Source organism: Hyperolius riggenbachi, chromosome 9 (genome assembly GCF_040937935.1).
Source record: "Hyperolius riggenbachi isolate aHypRig1 chromosome 9, aHypRig1.pri, whole genome shotgun sequence".
In the NCBI taxonomy this organism is placed as follows: Eukaryota; Metazoa; Chordata; class Amphibia; order Anura; family Hyperoliidae; genus Hyperolius; species Hyperolius riggenbachi.
Genome location: NC_090654.1, coordinates 190,661,020 through 190,681,938, shown reverse-complemented (window position 1 = coordinate 190,681,938; position 20,919 = coordinate 190,661,020). Strand labels below are relative to the sequence as shown.

The 20,919-nt window shown below is 48.5% G+C and overlaps 1 protein-coding gene across 1 annotated transcript; it reads left to right on the top strand.

The window, feature by feature from the left end:
- The first annotated feature begins 14,128 nt into the window (after nucleotides 1-14,128).
- On the top strand, nucleotides 14,129-19,366 carry LOC137531803 (myristoylated alanine-rich C-kinase substrate-like). Its single transcript, XM_068251767.1, has 2 exons — nucleotides 14,129-14,837; nucleotides 18,459-19,366. Exons 1-2 carry the CDS (start codon nucleotides 14,210-14,212, stop codon nucleotides 19,046-19,048), a joined length of 1,218 nt encoding a protein of 405 aa, XP_068107868.1. The 5' UTR covers nucleotides 14,129-14,209; the 3' UTR covers nucleotides 19,049-19,366.
- The last annotated feature ends 1,553 nt before the right edge of the window (nucleotides 19,367-20,919 follow it).

Here is a 20,919-nt window from a genome sequence, read left to right as displayed (position 1 = left end):
ACAGATAGATATTTTGGCAAATGGATGGTGCCGTTACCCCCTGCCAGGCCCGGATTTACATCACAGGAGCCTATAGGCTCAGATGTCCTGGCACCCTAGACTTTGCCCACCTACAAACCCCCACTGAACTGCATTCAAAACAAGGAGAAGCGAAGGTGCACATCCAGCTCTAAAACTTACTTGTTCCCTTAAAAAAAGTAGCAGGTTACAGTACCGCATTGGATAGAAGAGAGGTACATAGCAGTGGGGGTCACTGAACCGCACCGCAAGTGTGCTGGCTGGCCCAGCTGTCACCTCTCCCTTACTCCCTTTGCCCGTTATAGGTAGCTACAGGTGCCCTTAGTATTAGGTAGCCAGAGGTACTCTCAGTATTAAGTAGCTACAGGTGCACTTCAGTATTAGGTAGCTAGAGGAACCTCAGTATTAAGTAGCTAGAGGTGCCGGGGCCGGGCCGAGGCATAGACTGGAGAGGCTCCAGCCTCAGGGCGCAGTGTAGGAGGGGGCGCACAATTCATTCAGCTGTCATTCCTAATTGTGTATGAAGCAGAAAGAAATAAGAAAAGGAGATAGATGGAAGTGACTACAAGCCAGATAACCAGAGATGAAGGTGTTGGGGGCCCTGGGGTGCCTCTTAGTCTAATAGCAATCAGTGTGTGACGGCTGGGGTGGCAGGATGGAGGGGCGCACTTTGGTGTCTCAGCCTTGGGTGCTGGAGGACCTTGTCCCGGCTCTGAGAGGTGCCCCTTCCTGAAGGGAGATTTCATTAGTGGAATGCCGAGAGTCGGGTGAGTAACCTCTCATTTACACTCCGCTTGGGACTCTGCATGGGAAGGAGGGAGGGAGGCACTCTAGAAGCAGAGAAAGTTGCCTTTCTAACATCAGACGCCTGTAGACACGTGCCTACTGGGCATATGGTAAATCCAACCCTGCCCCCTGTTGTCACCTGAGGTTTGTAGGTAGCTTTAAAACACCTCTGATGTGTTTCTATAACATTTTATTTTATCTCTGGAAGTAGAGAGCACCAATCAAGTTCTTTCTAGCTCACGGAATAGCAGAACTTAGCTTTAAGGGACAATGAAGAATTGCAGATTAGCTGTAGATAGATGTATAAGCACATTGGGGATAAATGAATTCTGACTACAGCAGCAAAGTAAGCCACAATGTTTGTCTTTAGACTCTTTACTTATGCAAAGATCATATCTCATAATTCAGCTAACCAAGAACAAATAAATGTAAGGTAGAACTTATAAAGAGATAGGACTAGGCTAGGATGTTTTCTTTCTATATCTTCATTTCAGGCTCTGTAGATTTTGATTTATTTTTCTTGAAAATGATTTTTCAGCAAAATATTTGTATGTGGGAAACATCTGTGCTGCAGCATTATTTTACCAAATACAACAGAAAAAAAAGCAGCAACAGAAATATGTTAATGCATTTTCTATCTGACTGTGCAAATATCAGTTTGTTCCTCAGCTGACCTCGGAATAGTGGGAATGTTTTGCTGCAGAGACAATAAGCTCACCTGGTGAAATATATTGATGACCAAAACAGACTGAAAATTGTTGGCTAGTTTTATTTTTATTCTTTTGTTCATCAAATTGCTGTTTTTTTTTGTTTGCTTTTTTGCTGCTTAAAGTGAACCTGAGGTGAAAACAAACTGATAAGATAAACAATTATATGCATCCCTCTACTGGGGGGGGGGGGGGGGGGGGGGGGAATCAGTGGCTACTATATTGCCAACAAGGTACCGACAGAACAGAAGCTGTCACTTCCATGCCTATAGATTAACTCTTTCAGGCAGCAAAACAAGTGTAATAGCATGGTTATTAAAATGTATTTGTACTGTACATACACGTTTATCTCATCATGTCCTATGTCACCTCTGGTAGACTCTAGCCAGAAAAAGGCCCAAACAGCTATCCGTATTGCCAAGCTGTTCATTCTCAGTACTCTGTTTATTATAGGAGGGTTGCCCATTGCATCTATCACAATCTAGCGGTAGATCTCAAAACACTACTGGCAGGGCCAGATTTACAGCTCAGGAGCCTATAGGCACATAAACTCCGGTGCCCTAAACCCCGCCCCTTAACACAGGTCACACCCCTCACACACACCCCATAGACATTCAGATGTGCCCCCCCCCCCCCATCATACCAGCTATAGATGCCCCAGCATAGATTAGCCAGCTATAGGTGCCCCAGTATAAGTTAGCCAGACATAGGTGCCCCCCAATTTTGGTAAGTTGAGCATTTGCTCATCTTTAAAGTGAATGTTTACCGGTTAAAAAAAGAAAAAGTCAGATACTCACCTAAGGAGAGGGAAGGCTCGGTCCTAATGAGCCTTCCCTCTCCTCTTCCGGTGCCCGGTCCCGCGCAGGATCCCTCGTGGCAGTATTCAACCAGTTCGGTCAAATACTGCCACTTCCGCATGCCGAAGGGACCTTTCGGAAGCCTTTGGAAGCACTCGGGCTCCCGATGACGCGGCCGCTCCATACTACGCATGCGCGAGCGCCCTCTATGACGCGCTCGCCCGTACGTAGTATGGAGCGGCCCGTCTTCGGCAGTCCGAGTGCTCCCGAAGACCTCCGAAGTTCCTGCGGTGGCGGACGCGAACGGGGGAGCCAGCGCAGCACCGAGGGCACCGGGAGTGGAGAGGGAAGGCTCATTAGGACCGAGCCTTCCCTCTCCTTAGGTGAGTATCAGACTTTTTCTTTTTTTAACCGGTACCCATTGGCTTTAAACACTGCTGTTTTTTAGTATGCCTTTTTTGCCTTATCATAATATACTGCTGCACTCACTCCTTTAAAAACGAAACCTTTCTCTGTTTCTCCCTATTTTAAATTCACTTTTTTACTGTTTTATCATCGTTTGCCTGAAGAAGCGGGACTGTTACCCGTGAAACGCCTTGCACTTTTGGAGTTACTAATAAATGTTACTTTAGACTGTAAGTAACCTGTCCATTGTCCGGCCTTTTTTCAGAAGGGAGGTGAGTCCACCCACTTCCCCCTTTTTAACAATTTTAACTAATTTTATTCTACTTGGCGTCTCTGTTATCGTATTTCAATATTATCTAGTCCACCCTTGGTGGAGGGGTGTATCCCCATTTTCTCCTATCTACAGAGAGCGACATTCTAAACCTGAGTGGGGTCAGGTTACAATTCTCCCCTCCGGCCTGTCCAGTGGTTGCCTTGGTAATTTAAGTGGCATGGATGAATGCTAACATTAGTGATTAATAAAGACACGGACAACTAACTTGGATTTAAAATGGCCGTAGGCTATATTTATTGCGGTTTAATTAAATAATTTAATTAATTTTATTGTTTATTAAAACGGGTAAACAAACATCAACAGTAATAAAGTGATTCATAACCAAAGGTATCAACTGATACCTAATCAAATAACCATAAAGTCTTATACCAGTATAATGTTCGTTAAATGTCCAAATAGCAGCTAGCCCACCCACAATCGTGGGCGACTATAACCGCCAATAAAGTCAATCCGCCTACGACAAAAACCGAAGGAGAGGGATGGGGGGGGTGGGTGCTTCCAGCTTGTCTGACTGAAGACTGAGGAGAAGAGGGCAGAGCATCACAGGTTTGAGGTGAACTCCCCTGTGATTGGCCAGCAGAAATCTGGCTCCAACAGCCAGCTGCTAATCAAATGAGAGAGCCCCTTCACCTCTGCTCAGCAACCCAATTCACCTCACAGCTCCTAGGACAGCCCAGCATCTGTAAGAGATAAAAAACACAGCAGCATCAAAAGGAAGGGACACAAGTCATTATATATACTTCTACCACTGTATACATACACATTCCTACCCAAAATTATGAGGTAACCTTTCCCTAAACTATCCCCCCACCAAATTACCAAGAGGCCTGTGTTCCATGCTCTCACTATGGCCTTACGTGGTAATTTAAGTGGCATGGATGAATGCTAACATTAGTGATTAATAAAGACACGGACAACTAACTTGGATTTAAAATGGCCGTAGGCTATATTTATTGCGGTTTAATTAAATAATTTAATTAATTTTATTGTTTATTAAAACGGGTAAACAAACATCAACAGTAATAAAGTGATTCATAACCAAAGGTATCAACTGATACCTAATCAAATAACCATAAAGTCTTATACCAGTATAATGTTCGTTAAATGTCCAAATAGCAGCTAGCCCACCCACAATCGTGGGCGACTATAACCGCCACCAGCCAGGCTAAGGCCTGGCACCCCAGCCCACGGCCCTCTCAACCATATCCTGTAAACCCATGTTAAAGATATCCAAGCCTATGGGAGAAAGATGTACCCAATCAGGACGGTACAAACCCGGGATGTTACCTTCCAATTCCGTGTGGCGGTATGAGAAACCGCCAACCTGAGGCAGAAATTTGCTCATGTTAAAATTGACCCGTCTACGGATCTTTTCATGGAATCTCTTGGAACCTCGAGCTAACCATATGTAGCGCTGCACAATTTCTGAAAGCACCAGCACTGTGTTGGGGAAAACTTCATGGATCTGCAACAAATCTTGTTGCATTAGTGTCAAGAGCTCCAGGGTTTTTACTTTACCTAAGTCATTCCCACCTAAATGCACAATTAAAACATCAGGGACTGGCCATGAATCTAACAAGGAATAAACCTTGGGAATAAGGGCACCCCAACGCATACCCCTGGCTCCCTTCCAATAAATCTGAAAACGGTCAATGCTCAAGTCCAGATTCTCAGTGTATGGTCTTTCTTTTGCTCTCCTCCGAGCCCAAAAAATGTAGGAGTGACCTACAATCCAGACAACCTGTTTCAAACCTGTAAAATAGAATTTGTTAATAACATGACAGTGCAGGACGAATGTACAGCATATATCTCCTAGATTCCCATCTCCCAATACGTTTGATAACCATTTCAGGGAGACCCAACCTAGCCGCTTCTGTGGCCGCTCCTATCCGAAAAGAGTGGCTAGAGAATTTGAGCGCCTTCAGGCCCAAAGTGCTAAGGCATTTACTTAAGACCGACCTAAATTGGAACATGGACAAGGGGGAACCGTCAGCATGCGCTAAAAAAGACAAGGATGGAGCCCGCAACTGCAAGAATTCGGAGACCACCCGGCAAGGGCAAGAAAAACTACCGTCTAGGCGGTATAAGGTCAACCATGTACCTCTACCGAACCTATCGGTTTTGGACCGTTTAATGAGCACTCGTACAGCCTCCTGTGACAGATTCACATCCTGATGACCAAGACCTGTATGGACTTTTTTGGATTTCGAAACTAACTCCGATATACGCAGTGCGCCAAAAAAGGCGAGCGAAAATGACGCCTTAAACAAGCGAACTTCATAATCGGACAAACAGACAAGTGGTAGAACACGTAATAAGTCCTCTAGAAGACAAAAAGTGATAGGACGTCTACCATCTGGGGGAGCAGGAACCGTCTTCAAACCTTTCAACAGTTGTTTAATTAAAAAATAGTTTGAACAAGGGGGAGCGTTGTGCATGCGCCTAAAAAACGAAATGCCGGATAATCTGCGCTGCAATGCTGCAATGGACATACTATCTGAAATCTTAGCACAGATAAATGACAAGAATAATTCCACTTGATCTGCTAATGGTGACATGGAGCATACATCCGCGAATGCGCACCAGTCAGCCCATGCAGCCGAGTACTCGGCCCATGTTCTTGCTGACAGCGATTGGCGTAACGCCGATGAAATTAGCTCCCGATCAAACTCCAAAGATGGGCCGGACAAGGTACACCCTCTTCGCTCGCAGATGGCGCCAGCTCCCTGAATAAGGCAAATTGCTGTCGGGATAAAGCATCCGCAATCAGGTTTAGCTTCCCGGGCAGATGCACCGCTTTCAACCACACATTAAGACGCAGACACAGCAGCACCAATTGCCTCAGAATTTGCAGAACGGGAAGCGATTTTGAAGTAAGCGTATTTATTGCGAACACAACTCCCTTATTGTCCGACTGCAACAGAATACGCTTGTTTGCAAAACCGCTTCCCCAAATGACTAATGCTACCAGAACCGGGAAGAGTTCTAACAGTACAATGTTCTTTGTGTAACCTTGCGAGAACCAGCACTCAGGCCACCGTTCAGCACTCCAACAACCTTGCCAGTATGCACCGTAACCAATAGAACCAGCCGCGTCTGTGAAAAGGTCCATATGCTCATCCTTGACAAAAGCTTCTTGCCACATTGATCTACCGTTATAATTGATTAGGAAATGGTACCAAACCAACAGGTCTTCTTTGACTTGTCTTGTCAATCTAACGTGCCAAAAGGGGTTCTTAACCAGTTCACCCCCAAGGGTTTTTATCCTAACGGACCAGAGCAATTTTCAGTTGTCAGCGCTCCTCCCTTTTATTCCCTAATAACTTTATTACTACTTATCACAAGAAAATGATCTATACCTCGTTTTTTTTCGCCACCAATTAGGCTTTCTGTGGATAGTACATTTTGCTAAGAATTTTTTTATTCTAAATGCATTTTAATGAGAAAAACAGAAAAAAAAGAAAAAAAATCATTATTTCTCAGTGTTCAGCCTTTATAGTTTTAAAATTAAACATTCTCCTGTGGATAAAACAAACACGTTTTATTTTCCCAGTGGTCCCGATAATTAAACCGTTTAGATTATGTCCCTACCACAATGTATGGCGACAGTATATTATTTTGAAATATAAGTGGTTATTTTTCTGTTTGTTCTGGCCATAATTACAAGCCCCTATGTAATAAATTAAAATTAATTTTCCCCCATAAAATATAGAATAAAAAAAGCTGAGTCCCTAAGGCAACTATTTATTTATTTTTTTTAAGCTGATCTTTTTTTTACAAGTGTTTTTTTGGGGGGGGAGGGTTGGAAGTGTAATTTTATTAATGATGTGTATATACTTGAAAATGTATGTATTTTGTAGGTGTAATATACTTTTTGGCCACAAGATGGCGCTAGTGAACACTCATAGGCCGTGTTCATTTTTTTTTTTTTTTTTTTACACTTTATTAAACTGTTACATTTCCTGTTTATGTGAATGGACGTAGCCGCTGTTCGCGGTCACGTCCATTCACTCCAGCCACTGCGATTGGGTAGAGGACTGTTCGGTCCTCTTCCCCAATCACCCAGCACGGGAACCCGACGGTAATGGCGGCGGTAGCGGCGGACACACGGCGGTAGCAGCGGCGGGAATGCGCGACGTATTAAAACGTCATGTTGCTGTTAATAGCGGTAAGCATGACGTTTTAATACGTTAGGATGGCGGTAAATGGTTAAGGCCCGATATCAGCCGAGCGGTGCGTCTGGAGAAAACCCTTCCCATGGGCATGATCCTGCTCGCAAAAGCCAAACGGCCCAGAAGCTCCTGCAATTCCCGTACGGTCGCTTTTGACCTACTCAGTAGGTTATTGAGCGAATCTTTCAACTTCACAATTTTTCTGATGGAAGACGGAATTCCATCAGGTAAGTATCAATAGTGATGCCGAGAAAAATCAGTTCTGTTACAGGCAGAACTGACTTCTCTTCGGCTAAAGGAACGCCTAAAAATTCGGAAACGCGACGAAAAGTTAAGAATAAATTCCACGCTGCGGCAGACTCGGGGGGACCGACAAAAATGAAGTCATCGAGACAATGCAATACCCGACCGACAGTGCATTCAATCTGAACCGCCCACTCTAAAAAGGTAGCGAAGATCTCAAAGTAACAGCAGGATAGAGAACAGCCCATGGGAAGGCACATATCACAATAGAATTGACCTTCAAATTGAAAACCCAGCGAGTTATAAGCGCCCGGCCCAATGGGCAACAAACGAAACGCCGACTTGATGTCGGCCTTCGCTAACAAGGCTCCCTGACCATATTCCCTGATCACAGACACGGCTTGATCGAACGAAAGATAAGACACTGAGCATAAGCTGGCATCAATAGAGTCGTTCAGAGATTCACCTTTAGGGAAAGATAAGTGATGAATTAAACGCCATTCACCAGGATCTTTTTTAGGAACTATCCCCAAAGGTGAAACTCTGAAATTCTCAAATGGAGGAGAAGTAAAAGGGCCTGCTACTCGGCCAGCCCTTATTTCTTTGGCAATTTTTTCCCTGACGATGTCAGGTCGCTGATCAATAGATTTCAAATTATTGGCCCAACAGCAGCCCAAACCATTGAAATGCGGAAGAGGAAAACCTTCCGTAAAGCCATTAGCCAAAAAGGAACTAATCTCCGGATTTGGATAATGGTTTAAGTACAGTATGAGATTTTGTGTTTTCACCGGCGTCTGAGCTGCGAAAAAAGGATTCCTTCGTGGACCCTTGAACTGCCGTCGAAGCTTTTTTGAAGCATCGCGCCGCCGCGTGCGAACCACCGCAATGCGCGCACTCGTGTCGGTAACGGCAATTTGACGCGAAACGGCATTGTGACTCGTTGAAAGAATGGCATACTCCTTTCTTGAAAGGAATAGTGCCCGAAGTACTGCTCGCCATGTTTGGTTTGGGCTTGACCTGCTGAGGAATCATCAGTCTTAACCAAAGCTCTGCATCCTTTGAGCCCCAGCGCAGGGAGGGATACACTGACATTTTTTGTCTAAAGGCTTCATCGTAAAGAAACCAAGCTATCCCTCCAAACTGGCGCTGGGCCTCAAAAACCGAATCCAAATGTTGGAGAAGGCCTAATGCTAGGCCAGAGTCTTTTTCAATTAAAACGCTCATGAAAATCAGGAAAGCCTGAAGCCAATTAGTAAAACTCCTTGCCACAGGCCTCCGTCTATCTTCCTCCTCCTTCTTTTCTTTTAAGTAATCTTTATGAAACGGCAATAGTGAAAGAATATCAATATATTCCCCTCGCCATATCTTATCTTTTACTGCCTGAGGCAAATGATAACCTAAAGGTGACGAGGAAACGGGCATAGGCTCTTTGTATGCCGCTTCGGAAACACCCGGTCTCAAGACAGGTGATGAAGTTTGTACTGAAAAAACATTACTAGTAGAAGGAGGAGGAACAGGTACAACAACATTCTGTGTGCACGGAGGCACCCAGGCTGCAGCAGGAGAAACCACCGGAGAAGGCCCCGGCATTTTTTCCACAACCTGCTGCAAACAATTCAACAAGACTGAAAATCTGTTAAATAAACCCTCCCCAGAAAACCCCAAGTTCTCACCCGGGTTGGGAGCTGGAATCCCGTGGGCAGGTTCCTCTGCTTCCCCTTCCGATGAGCTGGTCTCCGGGTCAGCAGCTGGGAAGCCTGCGACCCCTTGGAGTGGATAGCCTGGCTGGTAGGAGGATGGAGGCTGGATGAGCTGCTGGGTGCAGGCCTGGGACTGGGCCTGGGAAGCCACTGGTGCCGGGGCTGGAGCGGAGGAAGAAGGTCCGGGGTTGTCCGCGCTGGATGCGGAGGCTGGCGGGGATGCATAGGCAGAAGAGGCCAGGGAAGCCACAGCAGAAGCAGGAAGAGCGGCAGAGTTCCGGGCAGTGGTGTCAGTAAGGCGCCCTGGAGCGCAAGCAGGCCCAGTATCACTGGCAAGATGGCCGCCGTGACGACTTCCGCCCACGTGACCGCGCGAACTTCCGCCCTTACTCGCGCGGCCACTTCCTGTGGGCTTGGGTAGAGGTCCCCGGGTGTCCGGCGAGTATGGGCGCCTGGGCTTTTTGTTCCTCTTCGCCGGCGGTGCGGAAGGGCTGCCTGCACCCGCTCCGGCAGTGGAGGATGAAGAGGCAGAAAGTTTTGTCTTCTTGGAGCGGCTCCTAGACGTGCGCTCCAGTGATCCCTGGGGAGGAGAGGCAGCGGCAGCGGCTGGAGGAGGTAAGGCGGGCGGCACTGGAGGAAGAACCAGGTCAGTAGCTGGTGGCTGGGGGGCAGATATAGAGTCCAATAGGAGACGCAGGCGATCTTCACCCCCTTCAGAGCCGGCCACAGCTGCAAGACGCAGCCAAATTTGATCCATGGCAGAGGAGGAGAGAATTAAAAAGAACAAAATGAAATAAAAGAAAACACAGAAAGGGAAATTGATATAAAGAAAATGATAAAGAGAAAAGGGGGGGGGGGGGGAATAAAATTAAAGAAGGAAATAACAAGAAAGAAATGAATAGAAATAAGAGAAAGAAAGAATAGAGAAATAAATAAATCAGTAAATAAAATAAAGCAGCTCAAAAAGTCCAGCCAAGATGAGTTCTGTCAGAGGCAGGTTCAACAGCTCCTGCTTCCAGCTTGTCTGACTGAAGACTGAGGAGAAGAGGGCAGAGCATCACAGGTTTGAGGTGAACTCCCCTGTGATTGGCCAGCAGAAATCTGGCTCCAACAGCCAGCTGCCAATCAAATGAGAGAGCCCCTTCACCTCTGCTCAGCAACCCAATTCACCTCACAGCTCCTAGGACAGCCCAGCATCTGTAAGAGATAAAAAACACAGCAGCATCAAAAGGAAGGGACACAAGTCATTATATATACTTCTACCACTGTATACATACACATTCCTACCCAAAATTATGAGGTAACCTTTCCCTAAACTATCCCCCCACCAAATTACCAAGAGGCCTGTGTTCCATGCTCTCACTATGGCCTTACATTGTGGCGACTCACCCTTGTGAGTATAATCATCACATATATTCACAACAGATCTCTCCATATTAACATACTGCACCATATTGGGCTCTTGGTTTCTCCCCCATTTTTCAAGCTATAGGTGCCCCCCAGTATAGGTAGCCAGCTATAGCTTCCCCAGTATAGGTTAGCCAGCTATAGGTGCCCCAGTATAAGTTAGCCAGACATAGGTGCCCCCCAGTATAGGTAGCCAGCTATAGGTTCCCCAGTATAGGTTAACCAGGTATAGTTGCCCCCAGTATAAGTTAGCCAGCTATAGGTGTCACAGTATAGGTTAGCCAGGTATAGGTGCCCCAGTATAGTTTAGCCAGGTATAGGTGCCCCAGTATAGTTTAGCCAGCTATAGGTACCACAGTATAGGTTAGCCAGCTATAGGTGCCGCAGTATAGGTAGCCAGGTATTGGTGCCCCCAGCCAGGCATAGGTATACCAGTATAGGTTAGCCAGCTATAGGTTTCACAGTATATAGGTTAGCCAGCGATAGTAAGTCCTCCCCATGTAGGTAGCCAGATTTGCCCCATTATTAGGTAGCCTCCTTTCATAAAGGTAGCCAGATGTGCCCATCAGATAGCTTCCCCCCTCTCTCCAATCTGGCTGCCCATTAACGAGAGGCAGGCAGCTCATTAGCTGCTTAAAGTGCCTCACTTTCTCCCTCCATCTATCTATTCCTCCCTCCCAGCGAATAGTGTTGATGAGAGAGCAGCATCTATGCGGGTGACAGAAACTCACCGGATTTATGCGTTCCATCACTGGCATATCTCTCTCTCAGCAGCGCGCCCCCAGCGTCCTTTCCATGGTTACAGCGTGATACGTCACCACGTACTGGAACGTCGCACTAATTGCAACCATGGAGAGGACGCTGGGGGCGCGCACCTGAGCAAGAGAGATATGCCATCAATGGAACGCATGAATCCGGTGAATTCCTGTCACCTGCATAGATGCCTCACTCTCATCAACAATATTCACTGGGAGGGAGCAAAAGATAGATGGGGGAGGGAGAAAAAGAGGCACTTTGAGCGGCTAATAAGCCGCCCGTATATCATTAAAGGCCCCGCCTGTAGGTACGAGCCTACAGTGCTTTACTGTAAATCTGGCCCTGACTACTGGGTAGACCACAGTCGCATGCAGAAAGAAGCAAAATGCCTCATTAGTGATAAACATGAATTGCGCATAAACATATTTTCACATCGTAATTTGCAATTTCAATGCAAACTTGTAATGAGAAAATTCTGGGGAAAAAAATCGTAATTAATTTCATTTGTAGCCATAATTAAGCATATTTTCACATAAGACCTTAAAGTGGATTTGAGCTTAGAACAGTGTTGCCAACTCATCCCTTTAATTACTGACACATCTACGTTATACAGGTTCTGGGGCTATTTGCACATAACCAGTGCATTAACTGCATCTAAATAACCGCAAAACCTGTATAATTCATATGTGTCAGTAATTAAAGGGATGAGTTGGCAACCCTGGCTCAGAACTTCCCCTCTGCACTAAAAGATTAGGAACAGTATAAAAACAAACAGGGGGGAAAATTAATTGTTACAATGCACAGAAATGCAAAAAAATTTACTGGATTAACTTTCAGGGAGCAAAGGAAGGGTTAAAGCATCTGTATTTCCTGTACACAGGTAGGCACGCGGTAGGCGGATGGATGCTGACACGGCCTCAGAGGAAGTGCCACTTGGCGTGAAACAGCCATCAGGCTTTCTGGTACCCAATGTATCCTTTCTCTGGTTTACGGTATGCATGTTTTTGTAATATAGTTTTGCTGACTGAACCCATTTTTCACAGCTACAATTTTGGATGAACAATAAACAGTAATTTTTGCAGCAGTGTCAGTTGTTTCCTATCTTTGTTTTCACATGTAAACATAAATGTGTCTGTCAGGTTCCAAGGAGGTGTCTATCTGTGTCAGTGGCTGTCAATCTCACAGTGGGTGTTTCCCTGTGGTTGACTGTCAGTGTCACAGTGGATGACTGTTAGTGTCACAGTGCTATTATAGTCACTGGTCCAGGGCAAGATTTACCATAAGGCACTGCAGGCACGTGCCTACAGGCGCCTGATGATGGAGGGGCGGCTCACTCCCCTCCCCTAGTGCCTCCTTCCTTCCCTATGCTGAGTCCAGATGAGAGTGTAAATGAGAGTTTAGTCACCCTGCTCTCGGCATTCCACTGACAAGATCTCCCTTCAGTTAGGGCACTCTAGCTACTTAATACTGAGTGTACCTCTGGCTACCTAATGCTAAGGGACACCTGTAGCTACCTGTGACGGGTAAGGGAGAAGTGACAGCTGGGCCAGCCAGCACACTTGTGATGCGGTTCGGCAGGGCTTTGTAGGTTGATGGAGGGTGGAGTCTAAGGTGCCAGGACATCTATGCCTATAGGCTCCTGTGATGTAAATCCAGGCCTGCACTGGTCAAACTATTGTCCAACTCCTCGTGAGTCTTCTCCAGGTCATTGCAGTCCCATTTAATATCAGTGGCCAAACTGTAGTTCCAAACGTTGACAGTGTTCATACTGTAGGCCTAGTATCTATCAGTATTCCAGCCCTTGTTAGTGGTCATACTGTGGTTACAGTCCTTCTTGGGGGGTTCATGTAATTGGTCAGACGGTTCCTGTCAGCACAGTGCAGTCCTAGTCCCTGAGAATGGTGAGGAGTTGCTGTTGGTGATGAGAGAATGTTCAGGATTTCTGTTATTAGTTAGACTGCACCACTCTGCGGGGGCCATCAGTGCAATGCTGTGGACACACTATGCAGGACCTTACAAAACTGGGGACACATCATGGAGGAAACAGAATGCTGGAACCAGTGGACAGCTGGACTAAATAATAGTGGGCATTGGAAACCTGGGACACATTTTGGAGGGCACTGGGAAACAGGACATAATATAGGAGTCTCCGAAAATGGGGGCACAGCACGGGGGCGAAAAAAAGTTTGGACATATTTTGAAGAACATAGGGAAACCATGGCCCACAATGGGAAGTACTGGATATCTGGGATACTGGAAAGCTGCAACCTCTTTGGGAACGCTTAGGCAAGGGCACTAGTGTTGTAATATATACTGGGGCTCAGGAGCAGATCAAAGCCCAGTTTGACCCATCACCTACCTGCCACCTGTGACAGCCCGTTACTCAAAATGAACAGCAGAGTAGGTGCAGAAGTTGTGTTGAGTATTTCAACCTTTTTCATGAACACTCTGTATGTGGGACAAATCATTACTAATCCCCGGATCCTGCAGGAGAAGCATTAGTATTTTTAATAGAGAGTCTGAGATACACTATCCAGAATGGGGCCGGGAACTGTAGTGCAGCGGAGTGTGCAGGGCCCCCACATGATAGGGTAGCTTTACTGGTGGGAAAGGGTTAAGTTTTGGGTGGGGAGGAGCAGGGGTTCCCGGGCTTTGGAGCTGTCAAGGGGGGTGGAGAAAAGTTAATAAAAGAAAGGGGCGGAGTCTGGCCCTCTCAGCGTGCGTAGGAGAGAAGCTGAGAGAAGCTGTGTGCTGTCTGCTGTCTGCCCGCTGCCTACCTCGCTGTTTCCCTACCAAGATGGAAGGATTGGAGGACTTGCTGGCTCGAGTCAGGGAGGAGGCGACGACCAGGGGTCCGACCTGGGTCCAGGTACAGCTGGCAGCCATGGCCCCCAGCACATCCAGTCAGCCTGCGGGGGCGAAGAGGAAGTCCAGGCCGCCCGAGCGGCTTAGCCCAGACCCCCACGCCAGACAGAGACGCAACGGGAGCCCCCACGGGGACCCTCCAGCCCCCCCCGCTAAGCGGGCATCCGCATCAGCTAGCGGGGCAGCTGGGAGGAATCCGCATGCAGGACGGGGCTCTTCCGGCGGTGCGACATCCGCAACCGAGGCCTCCGCACCGCCGGCGACATCTTCCGGATCCAACACGGCCCTTGGTACCCGCTCTGCTCAGCGGGCCAAGCAGGCCCAGCGCACGAACACTGCCACGACGGGCGCCGCCTCTGCCCAGGACACGGCGGCGGCCCAGGCTCCAAGTAAGGGGGGCAAGAGTTCCGCCAAGCAAAAGAAGAAGGGGGGGTCAGCCGGGCCCTCCAGAAAACAGAGCCAAAGGGGAGCTTCCGGGAGCAACAGCAGATCTGGGCAGCAAGAGGACACCCGCAGCACCGCACACCCCATCCCCAGCCTGGAACCGGGATCGGCATCAGAGGTTGAATCGCTGGCCGGGGAGGAGATACCAGAGGCGACAGGATCAGGACTGACGGCTGTACAGGACGCCGGTCCGGCGCAGCCAGGTGAGGCCAATCCCCTTATCACAATTGCCAATTGGTTGTTGGGGGCGGTTGGGGGGTTACAGGGTGCAGGGGGAGGTGGGCATTTGGGAGCCTTGCCGCTGGCAGGGCGCCCGCGTCAGGCACACTCAGAGGTAGAACCAGGCTTTGAGGGAACCAGGGGGGACTCTGCACCTAGTGTATCGTCCCCTCCAGCTGGGGTATGGTCCCCACTTCCTCAGTCGGCTCCACAGGTCGTTGCGACCCTCAGCCCCCCTGCCCTCACGATTGCAACCCCAGGTCTTGCGCTGGCGTCCCCCCCACCTGGGCAGCAATACGCTGGGGTGGTTAACACATTGGGGGGGGTGCCCCCGGGACAGGACGGATTGCAGGTTCCAGCGGTATGCCTGTAGGTGGGTCAGCTGTATCGGGGGACACCGGGATGGTGCGCTTGGCAGATGCTGCGCACGCTGAGATGTATGTGTGCTTTATTGGGCGGCTAGGGTCGCATTTAAAACTGGAGGTGAAAGAGCGCATATGGAGGGGTGAGTATGTGGAGATTTTCTCACTCCTGCCACTAGAAAAGTTTAACTTAGACAAGGGAAAGCCAGACGAGAAAAAGAGGGAGGAGGAACGGCGCTATCGCTTGATACCGCGCACTTTCCAAAACTGGTTCCAAGCGTTCTCAATTTTGGCAAGTGTCATCGGGGAGAGACAGCCGGAACATTGCTCGGCATTGTTCGGGTATATGGATTCGATCGGTGAGGCACAGCGGTCGTACGGCGGCAATGCATGGTTGCGGTACGACGAGCTCTTCCGGCAAAGTAAGGCAGTTAGACCCGCAGTGCGTTGGGATCACCAGGACATTCACTCATGGATGCGCTTGATGATCCCGACAAGGGGACCACAGTCCTTTCTCGGTCAGGCAGGAGGCGCAACAACAGCCGGACAGCGGACCGAGAAAGGAAAAGGTGTCTGTTGGCAGTTCAACGAAGGATCCTGCCGTTTTGGACACTCGTGCCGATTCAAGCATGAGTGTTCCGGCTGCGGGGGGTCACATGCTGCGACAAGATGCTTTAAAAAGAAGGGAAAGTCCTTCGACTTTACTTCAAAGAGGGACGACGCCAGTGAAGCTGCACGAGATGGAGCCGTTCCTAAATAGATATCCGAGGCCAGAGGTGGCAGAATTTTTGCGTAAGGGTTTTAGCGTTGGTTTTGTTATTCCGAGTTGTTGTCAGTTGCCAGCCCGCGGGCCAGTTAGGAACTTAAAATCTGCTAACGAGCTCCCAGAGGTAGTTACCTGCAAGATAGAAAAGGAGATAGCGGCGGGTCGCCTTGCGGGCCCTTTCTCTAACTGTCCTTTGGAGAATTTGGTAGTATCCCCATTGGGGGTGGTACCAAAGAAGGAGCCAGGGGCCTTTCGGATGATACACCACTTGTCATTCCCGCGGGGTTTTTCGGTGAATGATGGGATCGCGGACGCAGAGGTGTCCGTGGTATACACATCGTTCGACGTGGCCTTGGGGTGGGTTAGACGCTTGGGTATTGGTTCCTTGTTAGCCAAAACGGACATCGAAGCAGCTTTTAGATTGCTACCTGTCCACCCGGAAAGTTTCCGCTTGCTCGGTTGTGTCTGGAAGGGTGAGTATTTTGTGGACAAATGCCTCCCTATGGGTTGCTCCATCTCATGCGCGTACTTCGAGAAATTTGCTGGTTTCCTGGAGTGGGTGGTGAGAGACATGTCAGATGTACAGTCGATCATCCATTACCTTGATGACTTCCTCTTTATGGGACCGGCGGGTTCCCCTGATTGCGCGTATGCGCTGGCCACTATGCGACACGCATGCGGGCGATTCGGGATCCCTCTCGCGGAAGACAAAACGGAGGGCCCGACGACATCCCTGAAATTCTTGGGTATCACCATTGACACCCTAAGGATGGAATGTCGTTTGCCAGATGACAAGGTGACTGATTTGAAGGACACGATTGCGTCGGTAATTCTGGCCAAGAAACTCACATTGAGAGAAATGCAATCCTTGTTAGGTAAATTGAATTTCGCCTGCAGAATTATGCCCATGGGGCGGATATTCTGCAGGCGCTTGTCCTTGGCAACAGCAGGAAAAACCGCGCCGCACCATCGCATTCGTCTGAATGCGGAGTTGCGAGCAGACCTGCGAGTGTGGTCTGTTTTTCTGAGCGACTTCAACGGGAGATCTCTTTGGTTACAGGAGGTGGTGAGCAACTTTGATTTGGAACTCTTCACTGACGCTTCTGGAGCACACGGTTTCGGTGCATTCCTGGCGGGTAAGTGGTGCGCTGCCCATTGGGATGAATCGTGGGTGGAGGCGGGTTTACATCTAATCTGGTCCTGCTAGAATTGTTCCCTATCGTGGTAGCGGTGCGTTTGTGGGGGCGTCAACTGTCCAACAGGCGCATCAGGATTAACTGCGATAATATGGGAGTAGTGGAAGCGATTAACCACTTCTCTGCGTCGTCCCCCCCTGTTATATGTTTGATGCGGCAGTTGGTGTTGGAGTGCTTGCGTTTGAACATATATGTTTTTGCTGTGCACATTCCTGGGTTGAGAATGTCATCGCTGACGCGTTGTCTCGATTCCAGTGGGACAGGTTCCGGGCGGCGGCCCCAATGGCGGAGGAGTGTGGGGTGCCCTGTCCAGTGTCGATGTGGGGAGTTCCATTCGGGCGGTCTCCCAGTTGATCAGCAGATCCCTTTCGGAATCATCATGGGCGGCGTACACGGCTGTATGGAACACGTGGGACGCCTTGATGACCCAGGTGGGAGGCTGTCATTCTGACGATGACAGGCTTGGTTTATTATTGTATTTTGTGGGAAACAGTTACTCGGAAGGTGTGTCAGTGTCGGCCATGAATAAAAAGGTTGCAGCGCTGGCTTTCTGGTTTAAGTTACGAGGGTTTCAGGATGTAACGAAAGATTTCAGGGTCAGGCAGGCATTGAAGGGTTACAGAGCGGGTGGGGTGCAACGAGATTCCAGGCGCCCGGTAACATTTGAACTGTTGGGTAAACTGGTGGGAGCCCTCAGCTGCCTCTGCGCATCGGAATACGAGGCTAGTTTATTTAAGACTGCATTCACCCTGTCCTTTTTCGGAGCATTTAGAGTAGGCGAGCTGGTTAGCCCAAATAAGCACAGAGTGGGAGGCATCCTGGCCCCGGACGTCGCGTTACAGGAGGATTCGGTTAGCATATTGCTTAGGCGTTCAAAAACGGACCAGGCAAGCAAGGGACGTTCGGTCTACCTGTTCCGCATAGGTGGCCCTCTCTGCCCGCGGGCTGCGGTTGAGTCGTTTATGGCAATTAGACCCCCAGGAGCTACAGCCTTCTTAGCGCATGCGGATGGTATCCCTCTGACCAGATTTCAATTCACGGCCATATTTCGAAAGTGTTTGGCGTTTATCGGTTTCCCCCCGGCCGAGTTTGCCTCCCACTCTTTTAGAATCGGGGCAGCTACTGAAGCATCGCGATGGGGGTTGAGTGAAGAGGTGATTAAAAAAATTGGGAGATGGGAGTCTGTCAGGTTTAGGTCCTATATCCGCCCACATTTAGTTTAGGTTAGGGCCGGGGTTTTTTTGTGGATTAGCATTCTGTAGTTTGTTTTGTTCATTTCAGGTGCGCAGACCCTGGTCTGGATACTTGGACATTCTTATGTTGCATGGGGAGCCAAACGGGCCGACATGAGACCGGAAGGTCGGCAGCTTGGCTTTCCGCGAGACCAGGTTTGTATCAGGTGGCTAGGTTTCCCGGGGATGGTCTGGTCAAGGGTCCTACCCGAGTTACACAGGTTTGCTAGGCTCGACAGAGCCCCTGATATATTGGTCCTGCACGTGGGGGGCAATGATCTGGCTTCCAGATCCACCAGGGTCATTTGTAAAGATATTAAATTCGACTTTTTAAGGATCAGGTCGTTTTTTCCCAGCACGATTGTAGTATGGTCGGACGTGGTGGCTCGCACCACGTGGAGATTGGCCCGGTCGGTTCAAAAAATCAACAAGGCCAGGGTAAAACTCAACAAGGAGGTGTCCAAGTACGTGATTAGGAATGGGGGCCTGGCCATCAGACATAGGGAATTAGAGGAGGACATTCTCCTATTTTTGAGGAGGGACGGAGTGCACTTAAATGCAATTGGGACGGATCTTTGGGCCCTAGGAATTGAAGAAGGGATTGAGAGAGCCTTGAGGTTGGGGGCCTCGCAGGCATAAGGAGTCATGCCAGCTTGTGGTGGAGGGGTAGGGGGCTCCGGAGGTGGGATCTATTTGTCGGGGGATTTGCCGCAGGGCAAATTCCGGAGGGTTACGGATCGTCGGTGATTACCAACCAGGTGGGCATGCAGCTGTCCCCGAACCGGCGAACGCGGTGGGGGCCGGTCACAAGGCTGCATGCCAGGTTCAAGCTTTTGTTTTTAGAGGTACCTCCGGACCCCTTACCTCAGCTCTCTTGGAAACGTTAATTTAAGATGTTTTCTATGTTTTTGTTTACTTTGGTGGTGTTAAATAAATGGGCTGCTTTGGCCTTAATTTATCCAAATGCCGAGGTAGTCCGTGTGTTTTTTGTAGTGTTAAGAGGGCAGGGTGGGGGGTAATTGGGGGTTCAAGGTTTTAAGGGTATAAGCTATACCTCTATCAAGAATGGGGCCGGGAACTGTAGTGCAGCGGAGTGCATGATAGGGTAGCTTTACTGGTGGGAAAGGGTTAAGTTTTGGGTGGGGAGGAGCAGGGGTTCCCGGGCTTTGGAGCTGTCAAGGGGGGTGGAGAAAAGTTAATAAAAGAAAGGGGCGGAGTCTGGCCCTCTCAGCGTGCGTAGGAGAGAAGCTCCCTCCCTCCCTCCCTGTCATGTTACTGTGTTCTTTTCTTTAGGTGGAGTTTTCTGTCATTGCAGCCGGAGGGGTAGGGGGCTCCGGAGGTGGGATCTATTTGTCGGGGGATTTGCCGCAGGGCAAATTCCGGAGGGTTACGGATCGTCGGTGATTACCAACCAGGTGGGCATGCAGCTGTCCCCGAACCGGCGAACGCGGTGGGGGCCGGTCACAAGGCTGCATGCCAGGTTCAAGCTTTTGTTTTTAGAGGTACCTCCGGACCCCTTACCTCAGCTCTCTTGGAAACGTTAATTTAAGATGTTTTCTATGTTTTTGTTTACTTTGGTGGTGTTAAATAAATGGGCTGCTTTGGCCTTAATTTATCCAAATGCCGAGGTAGTCCGTGTGTTTTTTGTAGTGTTAAGAGGGCAGGGTGGGGGGTAATTGGGGGTTCAAGGTTTTAAGGGTATAAGCTATACCTCTATCAAGAGCAGGTTTCCTGCAGTCTTTTTATCAGAGGAGGGAAACTTTGTCTCCTCATACTTTATTCATGGTATGTGAATTTATTGTGCTATATCTACCTATATCCATAGGAGGGGGAACTATTGCAGGTATATGAGTGCTGTTTAAGAAAAATTCTGGTGTCCTCTTGGGCCCCATGATTTCTAGTTATGTCTCTGGACACAGGGGCACAATATGGAGGCACTGGAAAGCTAGGACACCCTAAATTAGAAATAGCGTCACTGGAAAGCCACAACACTTTGAGGGCACTGTGAGAAGCAGTGACATACTTCTTGGGGAAATGGAACCTTTTCATTCTCTGCCTATCATATGCGGGCACAGCCACATTATTATTATTTGGGGAAGGGGTTAATAGCTCTGAAATCTGGCCAAGAACAATTTGCATCTGCATTCTTAAGAGGAACTTTAGTGAAACCGGGGGAAAAATAAATCAATACATTGCAGTGAGAAGTTAAAAATAGAAGAGAGATCAAGAAATGCTTGATATTTGCCGTGTCATTTGTTTATATTGTTTGATCCACAATCAGCCTGCACGTAATCATCTTTACTTCTGGCAGACATGAAAAAAATCAGACAGCACCAATTGCCATTATCTATAGCCACACACCCCAACAATGCGTTTGGCTAAAAGGTTGATTTTATGGCTAAATACTGTATATGCACAGAGGGAAATACTGGTTGCTTAGCAGTTGCAAACAGCTGTTTCCCACAATGCAACAAGGCTCACAGACATGAAACTGTCAGGACCATGGTTAT

Excerpts from the sequence above, each read along its gene's own strand:
- LOC137531803 (XM_068251767.1), top strand. The coding sequence starts at position 14,210 with ATGGCCCCCAGCACATCCAGTCAGCCTGCGGGGGCGAAGAGGAAGTCC. Across the intron at positions 14,838-18,458 it reads CGCCGGTCCGGCGCAGCCAG|GTGCGCAGACCCTGGTCTGG; the intron begins GTGAGGCCAATC and ends TGTTCATTTCAG.